Consider the following 14075-nt stretch of genomic DNA (forward strand, 5'->3'; position numbering starts at 1 on the left):
ATGATTACAGGGACCGTTCTTTTTGGTCGGGGTTTTACAGCTTCCTGGAGACACCACCTAGTGATGTTTTTGGAACTCTGGCAACACTTTTTGTCCCTCTCCCAACCAGGACTGATAGGAACAAAAACAACAAAGAGCCTGATTGCACCTTAAAGGCTGCATGCAACACACCACATATTGAAAAAAACATTTACCCTCTCCCACAAAAGAATCCTGAGAACTAATTTACCCCTCACAGAGCTACAATTTTCAGCACCCATGGCAAATTACATTTCCTAGGATTATTGGGGCATGTGTTCTTTAAATGTGCTTTAAATGTAAGGTGTGCATGTAGCCCTCGCACATGAATTATTATGCCATAAAATGTATTACAGCAAAATTTTGTCTGCAGAAGTAGTCCCTAGTCCACAAATCCTTCGGCCGCAATGTTAGTCTTTAAGTGCCACAGGACTCTTATTTTTCTTTCTATATCGATAACAAAGCAGCAGTTGCTAATGGCTTCAAAGATTTGCCCTGCACAGCTTCCTTCCTCTCATTTCCCTTCTTCTCAGCTCCTTCTCATTTTCGAGTGGCTTGCACAGCCTCGACCTTTCCGTGTGCAACTGCTGAGCTCTGGCTGGGGGTTGCTGGGTGAAGCAACTGGCTCTGTGATCCATGTGACTGCAGTTTCCGTTGCTTAGTTCCTTCCGCAAGTTCTAAAATAATCTGATATTAAGTGAGAGGGCAAACAGCTAATTTTAATATTATTTGTAGAGATACAGCAAGAAAAGAGGGCACGGGCTGGAGCAGAATGAACGTCCCAGACCTGAGCGTATTGCTCCTACCCCCGGTGAGTAAGAACCTCAAGATTTGCCTCCATTCTTTGCCTGAAAAAGGGGTGTGGGGTGGGGGTGGGGGTGATGGTAACCAAAAGGAACCATTCCACAGCTGCTGTTTCATTCTGAACACCTACACTGCAAAAAGGCAGTCGGCGTTTTGCGGCGTGGTTGAGCTCACCAAGAACGTGTATCAGTTCCATGTGGTGTGGTTCTGGAATTACACGATGGAGGGTTCTGTAATACAGAGGTGCTTCATAAAATAGATATATGAAGGAGAGATTAGGCAGCGAGGTGGTTGCTGAGAACTCTCCAGTCTCACTCCAAGGCATCTGCCACTCAGCGTCTTTGAAGAGTTACAGGGCATCGAGAGCGCAAGGACCAAACTGAGAAGGCAGGACAGATGGTGAGTGAAGTCCTGAAAGGCCTTTGTGATGGCAAAGAAAAAGAGTCATTAAGCGGGGGAGGAACTTGGGGTCAATAACTTCGCTAGTCATTGGCAAGGCGAGAAAGGATGTTGGGGATCCCTGCTTTGACAGTCAATCTACTTTGTAAAATTAAAAAAGCTTCATGCCTAACTAATATATAGTCTCAGAAATAAATCTCCTTACTAGGTTAAAAATCAGTCTTGCTTTTCATCTTAGAGGACTATGAGTACTTTCAGGAATGGGGCAAATATGATGGAGGAAATGGTATGATGAGAACAAAGAGTTAATTCCCCCTCCCTCAGCAGCACTGCTCTGATCCACCAGGCACCCACCCACCCACAGCAACCTTTCTGTAAAATTAAACATGTCAAACCCAATCATGGATCTCTAATGTCAAATGGGATCTGGCCCTACGCTTCCACTTGGAGGCAAGATCATTTCCAGAGAGCTAAGGGTTCACAGAATGTGCCCCACTTTTGCCTTTAGTAAACAGGTTTTGCAAAACACGCTTGAACAGAAGTGACAGCTGGCTAGACAAAATATATGTGCACATCATCAGACCCAAGGGACGCGAGTGGCACTGTGGGTTAAACCACAGAGCCTAGGGCTTGCCGATCAGAAGGTCGGCGGTTCAGATTCCCACAATGGGGTGAGCTCCCGTTGCTCGGTCCCTGCTCCTGCCAACCTAGCAGTTCGAAAGCATGTCAAAGTGCAAGTAGATAAATAGGTACCACTCCGGTGGTTTGCCAGAAGTGGCTTAGTCATGCTGGCCACATGACCCAGAAACTGTACGCCAGCTTCCTCAGCCAGTAAAGTGAGATGAGCGCCACAACCCCAGAGTCGGTCACGACTGGACCTAATGGTCAGGGGTCCCTTTACCTTTACCTTACATCAGACCCAGCTTCAGATTTGGGGGGAAGCTGGGCAGGCTGCCCTTAGTAGCACCCAGTGCTGACAGGACCTGTTGCCCAGAACCTGCTGCTATGTCACTCTGCCTCCTCTGGCCATGGTGCTGCTGCTGCCACAATCAGCCCCCCCCCCCCCATATTTGCAAGCTTTGCTGGTGGCGGTAGCAGCACATGGGCCCCAGCAAATGCCTTAGAACAGTGGGTGTTGATGCTGGTCTGCATAACATTGGAAAGGGAAGGCTCCTTCAAATCACCTTTAACTTGGGTTGCGCACACATTAGCGGCTTAAAATGTAGTGAGGTCATTTTCCCCTGCTGTGCTTTGAGTGCTTTTTTACATTGTGGTACACACCAGATGCACATTACCTGATTTGTTTCCCCATGCCAAACTTGTACAGTGGTACCTCGGGTTAAGTACTTAATTCGTTCTGGAGGTCTGTTCTTAACCTGAAACTGTTCTTAACCTGAAGCACCACTTTAGCTAATGGGGCCTCCTGCTGCCGCCGCGCCACCGGAGCACGATTTCTGTTCTTATCCCGAAGCAAAGTTCTTAACCTGAAGCACTATTTCTGGGTTAGCAGAGTCTGTAACCTGGAGCGTATGTAACCTGAAGTGTATGTAACCCGAGGTACCACTGTATTTGGTAAAGCTTCCACCTACCTGTGCATGTGCAATTGCTGTCTCAAATGTGCACACCTTAGCTTGGCCGTGGCTTATGTTTCCAAATCGGCTGGAAGCTGGTTTGGGGGGAAACAACAGTGTTTCTCAAGAAACTAAAGGAGACATATGGATTGTGGCTAGTGTTTTGTGTACTTGGGTTCAAATGGCAACAGTGGGAGTGTACTGGAGCGGAAGTAAATAGCAACGGGTATACAGCCTTCTTTAAAATTAATGTTCCAGCCCCAAGCTGTTTATGGTTAATCTTTCTGGGCCTGTGGGCACCATGCACATACCACAACTCCTCACTCACTCACTCACTCACTCACTCACTCACTCCCCACCAGCAATTAGGTTTCTAAAAAGTCTTCTACTGGCTACAATACAAGATTCCTTTCAAACCCAAGGAGAAGAGGCAGGGTAGGGGCTCCTAGGCACCAGGGAAGGTCTCTGCATGTGCTTGTGTGACATGGGTGCCACATTGGCAACTCATGGTTTATAAGGAAGGAAGGCCCTTTGCAGTCATTCCTGATCAAAGCAAGCACCTGCCCACTTGTACACAAAAACTGATTAAGAATAGCCAATGTGATCTGAAAAATGTGCTTGCACACCAGAGGGTCAGATGTGGGGAAGGCAGGTGCGTTGCACAAATAAATTAACAGATTTTGGTGTATGAAAAGTTTGAGAACAAATACGCATATGGCATAAATTGCGTGGAAGAAGCCTTGGGATGTCTGCTTTCTAGTAAGCATCTGGTTCTTTCTGTAATACAAAATACAATAAACTGTCAGTACTGCCCTTTAAAACATATATATGCCCTGCTTTGTGTCTCTTTGCAGGAGTCCTGCTGTTGAAATGGCACTAATAGCCCTGAGTATCTTCGTGTGGATAGCTTTCCTAGATACAGGATGGGGAAGCAAACCTGCAGCCTATCACAGCCTTTGCAGACTGGTGAGTCTGTCTTCTATCAACTTTCTTTTCTTCATTTATTTTGAACCATGGGTCAGCAACTCCAGGGGTCCACAAATGACAATGGGTTGTATCCACCAAGCTTCTCCATTAGTACAAGGGCTTCCACCTGTGCAAAAAGGACTTCTTTTCCCTCTTTTCTCCCTGCATGCCCCCTATCCACCCCACAAATCTGTTCTGGGGTTTCCCCAACCCTCCAAGAAGATTTTGGAGTCATGGGGGACACGCAGTGAGAGGAAGTCCCGTTGTGCATCTAGAAGTCCTTGTGCCAACTGGACAACTTTATTGGATACAACCCAATATTATCCTGTTTTTATTGTAATTATTGTTATAGATTTTATATATGTATATCGTTTTAATTCTATCAATGTTTAGTTGTATTTAATGATTGATCTTTCTATGTTTTTAACAACAACAGCAGCAACAACAACTAATTAATAATAATGAATAAAACTTCTATTATTTGTACCCTACCCATCTGAGTAGCTTGCGCCAGCCACTCTGGTGGCTCTAGGTGTAAATATGTGTCACAGATCACGTCTGCATTGCCCTGGCAACCTCTGTTCCCCCACTAAGCCACAAGAATATTAAGAATCACAAGAAATTGCAATTGCTGGGTTGAATCTACACCTGATTTCTTCTGCTACATTAGCAGACAGGGCTGTCTTAACCTGGGGGTGCAAGGGGTGCGGTGCACCTGGGTTCCAAATTCGGGGGGGGCACCAAATGTATTCGGGGGTGCACCAAATGTATACCTACTATACACCGGACCCTCTCTACCAGTGGCAGTGAAAGGCAATGGAGCGAAAGTCCCTGCCCCCCTGCTCCGTCGCTCTGTTACTACCTAGCATTATGAAACAAGCAGTTATTTCCACTGTGAAAAAGGTCAACAACTTTGGCTTCCCCCCTCCCCCAAAAAGCTTTTAGTTGCCCCCCCACCAAATCTGGGGGCAGCTAAACTAAATTTGGGGGTGCTGGGTGGATCTTTGCACCCTGGCGGCGCATATGCTAAAGACGGCCCTAGTAGCAGAGCAGGTGTTACAAATTTCCCATAATCTGATAATAGCTTGATCACTTTTTCCACACCATTCAAACTTGCATGGTTATTCAGAATGAGAGAGAAAAATCTAATTCTTGCAGGGCCATAGAGTTTACAATAAAGGAAGTAGCAGAAATGTTCTCTTTGGTAGTTTGTCCATAGGCACAAAAAAGCAGATACCTTAGATTGTTTTGTGGTGTTCATGACGGGCGGTATGGTTTGAAAGCAAAGCCTTGTCACTTTATAACTGGCTCTGCATTTGTCCAGATCATCCTTAGAAATGTTTCTAAAAGATCACAAGTCAGGATTGTTGCGGATTCAGAAATTCTGCATGGGCAAAGAAAAAAATAGTAGAAATGGTTCTGACTACAGAACCTGAGACTCTCAGCTTCCATTTCTAAAAGAGAAATTTCCAGCCCTTGGGGAAAGAAAGGTAGGGTTGAAAGGTGGGTAATGGCTGGTAGAAATTCAGAAGCTAGAAGCGTGGCTTGAATGAGATTTTCTATGGTTAGGAGACAGGTTTCAGTGTTGCCACAAACATCAGAGCTCCTTCCTTTTTAGATTAAATGTGCAAATTTGTATCATGAATATTAGTTGCCAGAATTTGTTTTTCTTTGTGCAAATTTGGGTGGGTTACCATAATGAAGATTCTGTTTTGTTTTGAGTGCAGGGCACATACAGCTCTGAAAATATTGATATGGAAAACATTTACTGTCAAAGTGTTTTATCCATTAAACTATCTTTGCCCGATATTGTCCACACCAACTGGCAGGAACTCTCCAAGTTATCGGGCAAAGATCTCTCCCAGCTCCCTGAGATACTTCACAGGATATGCCAGGGACTGAACCTGTGATCTTTTACATGCCAAATATGTGCTCAGTCCCTAGCATTTTAACTTGGAATCTACAGGGCTTGAGTTAAGCCCTTTGGTTACTGTGCTCATTTGAAGTGCAGTATGGCTTTAGTAGCTGGGCCCACCTTTTTTTGTCCCATACATCTCTTTCTTTTTCTGCTGCAGGAACAGAGAACTGCAGACTGCAAAGGCAAGAGGCTGAGCTCTGTCTCACAAGACTTGCCTCCTGGAACAATGGAGCTCTTCCTGGATGCAAATGTTATACAGACCCTAAAGAATGCATCTTTAGTAAGGTATCAAGTCCTGCAGAGCCTCAGTCTGTGTGAGAATGGGTTGGAGCTCATTGAGCCTGGGGCTTTCCTTGGCACCAGGAGCCTCAGTAGTCTATCTCTGGCCAACAATGCCCTCTCTGTGAACTATTCTGCAACAGCAGCTGCTCTGGGGACTTTGCCTGCCCTGAGGAAGCTGGACCTATCTGGAAATCTGCTCAATGAAGCTATGATGGCCACCTTGATCCAGGATTTGTCCTCTCTAGAATCTTTGTCCTTGGCCTGGAACTCCATCATGAGGCTGGATGACTCTCACTTAAAAAATCTGCCCAAGCTGCAGCACCTAGATTTGCAGCACAACTACATATTTGAGATTGAGACTGGCGCCTTTGATGGTTTGCGATGGCTACAGCAGCTTAATCTGGCCTACAACTACATTCCTTGCATGGTGGAGTTTGACCTGACCCAACTCCGGATGCTAAATGTCAGCAACAATCAAATCGAGTGGTTCTTGGCTGCAGAGAATGATGCTGCCTTTGAACTAGAAACACTAGATCTTTCCTACAACCAGCTCCTCTTCTTCCCGCTGTTGCCCAAGCAAAATAAACTGAGAACTCTGCTGCTGATGCACAACCAATTGAACTTCTACAACAATATTTTCAATGACTCAGAGGGCACAGTGCAACTGTTATTCCTGGATGGCAACATCACCAACATCACCACCCTTGACCTCTGGGCCGAAAACCATCATAGCAACCTCTCTTCCCTGCAGTTCCTAGACATGAGTTGGAACCAGCTCTGGTACCTTCCAGAAAGGTTTTTTGAAGGCATGTCTTCCCTTGCTCATCTGAACCTCAACCACAACTGCTTAGAGACATTACAGATACAGGAGAGTGACCTGCTCAGCACTCTCGTTGACTTGGATCTCAGCTACAACCAACTTCAGGATCTGCAGATGAACTTGGACCATAGAAGCAGCTTAGCCAACCTCAGAACATTGAGTCTGAGCACCAACAGACTGCGTGGCTTGCCTGCTAAAATCTTTACTCACACAACAAAGATCACTACACTTGACCTCAGTAAAAACCCTATAAAGCTTTGTGCCTCACATGCTGCTGGAAGTTCCAGTTGCATAGATATCAGTAATGCTGGCTCCATAAGGAATCTTTTCTTGTCTGGCTGTGACCTAGAAATACTGGACACCCACATCTTTCAGGGGACTTCTATAGCACACTTAGACCTTTCTGACAATCCCAGGTCACTACTTGATGGCTTAGGACCTCTGAAAGATGTTGCACAATCACTGCAGGTGCTCTATCTTAGGAACACTGGACTTTCTGCTGCAAGGACAAATATGGACTTCTCTGCTTTTCAGAAGCTGGTAAACCTAGATCTATCTGAAAATTCTCTGGCTAGCTTCCCTGATTCTTTAGCAGGCCTGGAACTGCAAATTCTGGATCTAAGGAGAAATTGTCTCCATGCCCTACCTCAGTATGCCATGCAGAAGCTTGGAAAGAGCTTACATGAGATCTACCTCAGCCAGAATCCTTATGACTGCTGCCAGCTGGGTTGGTGGGATGCCCTGCATGACAGTGACACTGTACGCATTCTAGACTGGAATCAAGTCACTTGCAACTTTTCCTCTAAGTTCATCCGTGTAGCAAATTTGCCTGAATCAGTCATCCAGAATTGCAAGTGGCTAACGGCAGATATGACCCTGCTGCATCTGGTCCTTGTTCTTCCTACCTGTTTGGCCCTGCTAGTTGCCTTTGTTATCATCTTCCTGACTTTCAGGCAACGAATTCTTCAAGTGGTGAAGAGCAGGTACAGAAGGTCCAGCCCTTATTGACTCTGGGATGGTGTGAAGAAAACAGCCACTCGGACCCTCTAGAATGGGCATAGGTAGGACTGGGAAATCCTATTGGGTGATAATGCATCCATGAATGGGGCTCCAGGAAGCCACAGTGTGTGGCAGTGCTTTATATGGAGTTGCCCAATGTGTGTAATAAAGTGTCCTCGTATGTAGTTGGCAGGGATGGCATAGCACACAGTTCTGTGCAAAGACAAATGCAAGATAGTAATCCTGTTTAATGTTCACAATAGGAAGAAAAAGGCCTTTATAAACATGAAAGACAAGTGAAAGGGACTGATGTTGGGAACCAATCATGATGTTTGAATAAATGCAGCTCCCAAACAGGTGTAACTTCTTGGCCAAGCACTAACTAATTTTTTTCCCTTTCAGGAGGAACACTTCCCCTACCCCCACCCCCACCCCCATTTGTGGGCTTTATCCACATGCCAGTTGAAATACTCATATGACAGACCTAATGTTGGAGGGAACACTGAGGGGCATTCCAAGGCCATCTCAGCAGTGATGGCTACAGCACAGCTTCCCAACATGTAGAGGAGGTGCAATTCATAAAATGAGATGGTGCAATATAAGGAAGCCATAACTTCACTGCAGATGTGAATGGCATGTGGAGCACTGTATGAAATGATTACCAACCTGGCACCTCTTACTCCAACTGACCCCCAAGTGTTGTGTTGGACTAGAGATGCAGGTGGCAATGCAAGCATCTTGCTGCCTACATGCTCCAAGACAGCTGTTTGATCATTAGCTGAAATTGCTATGGTTGCACACACAAAGAAGGGCAAGGGGAGAACAGAGCAAAATCTGGACCCCTTCATCCCCTTACCATGCTGTGCTCCAGTGCAGTGGTCCATCCCCTTTGACTGATCTCTCAAGCCAGAAGTGAGCTACAAAGTGCAGTGGGGTAAAGAGCCTATTTCGTTTTGTGTAAAGAGTAGACACACCCATTTGATATGTGAGTGGGGCAAACACATTTCAGCATAGACACGGTGGCCCTGTATGTCTGGCTTGGCCCTCAGAGCATTAAGTCAGGGTGGTTATGATAACATTGTCAATAGCAAAAATGCATCAGTTCACGAAGAGATTGGCAACATCTGAAGATCCTTCAGAATTTATTTTTTCTTTTTTAAAGGTTTCTAGTTCATTCCCCACTTGCTGTGTAAAATGTGTGGCCTGCTAAAGTTGTTAGGAGACCTTTGACAAATTGTACTAATGTGTGGTCTGAGATTCCCATAATTCTTTAGGGGAAGCCATGACTGTTTAAATGGTGTAAATGTGATTTAAATTCAAGGTATAGACGTGATCCTAATGACAGCAGTAAAAACAATGTAATGGAAGTGGGTGCCACAAGGCAAGAGCAGGGCTGCTGTACCAGAGGAAACTGGCATTCTCTTAGTAAGCAGCTTGTTTTTGGTATGTATGTGGATCAGCGCTAGCTGTTTGAGGCGTCCCTGTGGTAGAGGTTTACAGGCAGGAAAACCACATGCTGTGAAAACCTCAGGCTATGTTCTGAATCTGATGCTTGCACACCCTGCAGATGTGTGGGTGCATCTTGGTCGACTTTTCGTTCTGAAACGTAGGGTCAGGTTTCAGTTACCAATAAGTAATGCACAGTTCAAATGAAAGAACAGGACAGTTTCAGATGCTTGTGTTTCACTTCGCCTCATGTCAATCACGAGGTAGTGCAACCTAAATATTATGTGCAGAGCTGTCCACTTCACTTACCTCATGAAGAATATTGTTTCCTGTGAAAAGTCATGCATAATTAGCACAGTCTTCAAGGCGGCACTACTAGGCTACTGTGACTGAGACTTACTTGTTTTACGTGCAGGGTAAATAGTGAATAAATTCTAAGGCAGGAGTCGCTAAATATTTTTGGCCTGAGAGACACATTCAGCCTTGACCAATAGTGGTCATATGCCAGTGATGGATGTAGTCACCCCACACGACTGCATGAATACTCTTGCACATACGCATGCGCAACCATATAGGACACAGACACACAAAGTCCCACCAAACATCTGGAGAGAGAGATTTAATTGTCTTTGTCCAGCACAGCACCATGCCAACTTTATTCTCTTCTCATTTTTCTGCCACTACAAAAATGGATGGGGTCTTGGGAGTGCCAGGAAAAGAATTCTTTGTGGGAACCAAGGCAGACTCCTGGATATAGAAACATTATGGTTGTAATGTTTAACTGTTGGATTGGTTAGGTTAATTAAAACTTTTAATAAACTGCAAAAGGTGCCTTGAAAAGGAGATAGACTGCAATTGCTGGCATCTGTTCCTCCAAATGTTTTAATCGTTGCTCTCCCCAAACTGAGTATGGTGGTACAAGACGCCCTGTTATTTTCGTGTGCTGGGAGATGCCAGAAATGACTGTGCCTCTTTTCCTGTATTAGGCAGATGTCTTAGCTTCCTCTGTAGTACGATCAGTGAAGATTAACTGGTTCTGCTTTTGTTAGAGGGAAAAAAATTACTCAGTTCAGGATGTGGTTAGCAGAATCGGCATCGGGTGTTGCCCAACAGAAAACTGGTAGGTGGTTAGGGAGAAAAAGGAATTAACTTCGCTTTTTATCTGATCAAAGCACACTGATGGAGAAACCACATCAGTTACAAGGAATGCTAAAAGAAGTTCTGTGAAGGCAGGAGCTGAATCATCTGAAGGCCTGGGCTCATGTCCCAAGCTTGTGGCTCAGACTGAACCCCTGATCTGGGGTGAAGGGGCTAGGGAGTGGGATGGCCCAGGTTTTTGACAAGGAGTTGGTCTAGATTGGCTAGCCTTTGAGTCCTTTTGAACTTTTTGAGCCTAAAGGTCAGCACACTGAAAGCTTTCATGTGTGAATGAGGCACCACCAGTCAACCACCCTGGGTACAATTTTCTGCTAACCTCAAACACAGCACTTTTCTGTGAAGTTGCTCCACATGTTTGACTTCAAGGCTGTGTACACACTATACCTTTAAAGTACACTCAAAACACGTTCGTTCTTTCTCAAAGAATTATGGGCGCTGTAGTTTCCCCCTCACAGAGTTACTTAACAGCCTTAACATGCCTTTCTATTACCACCTCCAGTTTCCTACAGTCCTCTAGATCACAGGGGCGGGATTGGATCCAACTGGCAGGTCCCACCCTTGTCTCCCACACCTGCCAATCACTTGATGCTGCAGCGGTGTCAGGCGATATGTTCTTGCACGGCACTGTGCACAGAAGCCCTGATGATCAGCTGAAAACCCATACATTTAAAGCACATGACTTTCCCCAAAAGAATTCTTGGAACTGTAGTTTACTTCTCACAGAGCTACAGTTCCCAGCACCCGTAATGAACAATAGTTCCCCACATAGTTTGGGAGGGGGAGTCGTGCACTTTAAATGCTTGGTACGAATGCAACCCAGATATGGAGTCTAGGTTTTCAGCATGAGCCTACAGTGTGGGCCACATCAGTGCATTGCCCTGCTTTGTGCAACAACATTATTCAGCCAGCTGAGCTTACCCTCGTGTATTTGGCTAGACTCCAGCTGCCTTTACCTCAATGCTTCTTTACATGCTCTTTCAGTGGCTTTTCCCTTCTGCCGCACAATGTTGCCGCACTTTCTTTCTGCCACAAGTTCACTTGCTGGTGTTTTATGTGGTCCATTTCTAGAATCTTTCGTGAGAGGAGGGGCATGGAACAGAGATTGGAGTGCCTCAAGGAAAAGCTGTGCACAATCAATCAATCAATCAATCAATCAGGGTTTAAAATACCATTAAAGAATGTGGCTCAACTGGCAAATCCCCCTCCATTTCATCTGTTTCACAGACAGATTGATTTATCCCAAATGATTTGTGGCTGCTTTTGATCAGCCTAGTTTCCCCCGCCCCAAACGCTTTCATCGATGAGGATTCCACAAAATCCTTAGTTCTGTAATGTGATACAGAGATGCCTATCAGACCCAATTCCTAAAATAATTATTTCCCCATACTTATGCCTGTGTCCCACCCTCTAGCCACTGGTGCAATGCACACCAAATGATGGGAATACATATTGAAATATAGCCAATAAAGTGGGCTGTAGGAGTGAGTAGGTTGAATGCCAACCCAAGCTTCCCTTTTGTGTTCTCAGTCAGCTCTGATCTCCCTCCTTTCCCTTTCCTTCATCCCAGCCTTTGCCTGCTGGCTTAGGACCAAACTAGATGCCCTGTTAATTGTGTGAATGCATTAATTGGCAGCAATGGGAGCCTCCCTTGAAATGCAAAGATACCGTAGTTTTGTCAGGATAACTGCAGATAGAGTTAAACTCCACCCCCACCCCACCCCAGTTTGCTTCTCCCAGTCATTCTCTCTGACTTTTGTTACCTGCATCCTATTCCTAGGCCTCTTGGATGGTCTTATAAGCATCCCTTATCTGGACCACTTGCTTCCTTAATCCCTCCTTCCATTCCACTCCGCATCCTCTTATCTCCAGTTTCTGCTTCATTGCTGCCCTCGTGTCAGTTTCTTGCTGCTCTGAATTGATGGAGAATTTGTTTGTAATTTCATGAAAAATTATTTCAAACACAACTATCTTATGAAATTCACACTTCTCCAAATTTTGTGATGCAGTTCTCCAACCAAATATGGAAAAAATGCATATATTAGGGGGAAATGTACCTAAAAATCTATTTATGAGTCAAAATAACATCTATAATTGCATTATATAAGGGGTAATTGCTTCCAAAAATGTGTGTATTAGGAGAAACGTGCACTAAAATGCTGGTAAGTGTTCATGATTTTTTTTTTAAAGGAAGAAATCTCAAACTGCTGTGGAAATGTAGAGAACTGAATTTAAGTTTGGAAAAATGAGAAACTTAAGACAACTGAAACTGGCAGATTCATAGGTCCCTACTCTAAACAACGGGATTTGTGCTGCAAATATTTTTGGGGAAAGGAGTCTATAGATTGCAGCTTACTGAGAAATTGGTACTCTTTATGCATGCAATTTTTGGTAGCACCCACACACCATCATCAAACAGCCAGCTGACACATCTTTTACAATTAATTTCCCCTTACTGCAGAAAAGTCAATTTTTTAATATTAAAAAGTAACCTATTATACATCTACAATCACTGTAGGTATAGAAGCTTGTTATCACATTTTGCGTTTGTGGTAATAATTTGCTGAGCAGGTTATATCCTCACACCCTACTTCCATTTATTCCTCATCTGAGTACAGCCTAGGAATTTTGTGGCTGGCTGACCAAGTGGGAACACATCTGACCATTGCTGCATGCTGATTGGATGGTGTTCCCAGTGGCGTAGCGTGGGGGGTGCAGGGGGGGCCGGCCGCACTGGGCGCAACATCTGGGGCTAGGGCAAATCCACAGGTTAGGGGGCGCAAATCCACGGGTTAGGGGGCGCAAATTACTTGCCTTGCCCCGGGTGCTGACAACCCACGCTACGCCACTGGGTGTTCCAAAATTTAAACATCTGGGTTTGGAAAAACGATCTCAATGCAGTACATGCAAGGGATGCCCTTGAAGACTGTAACTGCAATACATACATTGGGATAATAATAATAATAATCTTTCACGAGACTGTATCTCTTTGTCTTTCTTCTGATTGGGCTATTAGACATTTTAAATATAACTTAAACTTTGGCCTCATAAAATAGGAAGGCAGCTGACATTCCCAGATGTACTCTTTTTATAATTAAAAAGGAGGTCCAGCATCTAGTGTTCATTTCTTTTATCATGTTGTAATTAGAATGTAATTGACTTCACAAAGAAACTTTCTATCACAAGTAGATGTCTTACTGGAAAAGGCCTCCTGTCAAGTAAATAAAAAAAAATGATTCCAATTAATCAGTTTTAATACTTTTCTAAACACTAGAGAGTGTACAGTGTCCAAGGAGCAATACAACTTATTCCTAAGCTGCTCTGTGCCTGGAGAGATACTTTTAAATGTTCTGAGGTTCCTGCAAAGTAAAGAAATTTGCCAAAAGTGAGTAGTTAAGTAATAAAACATTGCCCTCTGGAGACCAAATTTTATATATGTTTGAAATTTATAGTTTGCATACATGTGTCTTGGGGTACATTTTTGAATTTGAGTGTTTGTGTGTGTGTGTATATATATATATTGTGGTGTCTTTATGTATTCTCTGAGCCCAACTCACATACACATACCCATTCCCAAACTGGGTTAAAATTCTACAGAATGGGACCCACAACAGGGTCAATAAACAAGAGAACTGCAGTGGTGAAGCATCAGAAGTGCCTTTTCAGTTTCACATTGTTTTAGCTGGACTCCCAGCTA

At 44.4% G+C, this 14075-nt stretch overlaps 1 protein-coding gene across 1 annotated transcript; it reads left to right on the forward strand.

The window, feature by feature from the left end:
- Positions 1–463: 463 nt before the first annotated feature.
- NRROS (negative regulator of reactive oxygen species) lies at positions 464–10066 on the forward strand. Its single transcript, XM_028730929.2, has 3 exons — positions 464–829; positions 3647–3758; positions 5834–10066. Exons 2-3 carry the CDS (start codon positions 3663–3665, stop codon positions 7784–7786), a joined length of 2049 nt encoding a protein of 682 aa, XP_028586762.2. The 5' UTR covers positions 464–829; positions 3647–3662; the 3' UTR covers positions 7787–10066.
- Positions 10067–14075: the final 4009 nt, after the last annotated feature.

Source organism: Podarcis muralis, chromosome 6 (genome assembly GCF_964188315.1).
Source record: "Podarcis muralis chromosome 6, rPodMur119.hap1.1, whole genome shotgun sequence".
In the NCBI taxonomy this organism is placed as follows: Eukaryota; Metazoa; Chordata; class Lepidosauria; order Squamata; family Lacertidae; genus Podarcis; species Podarcis muralis.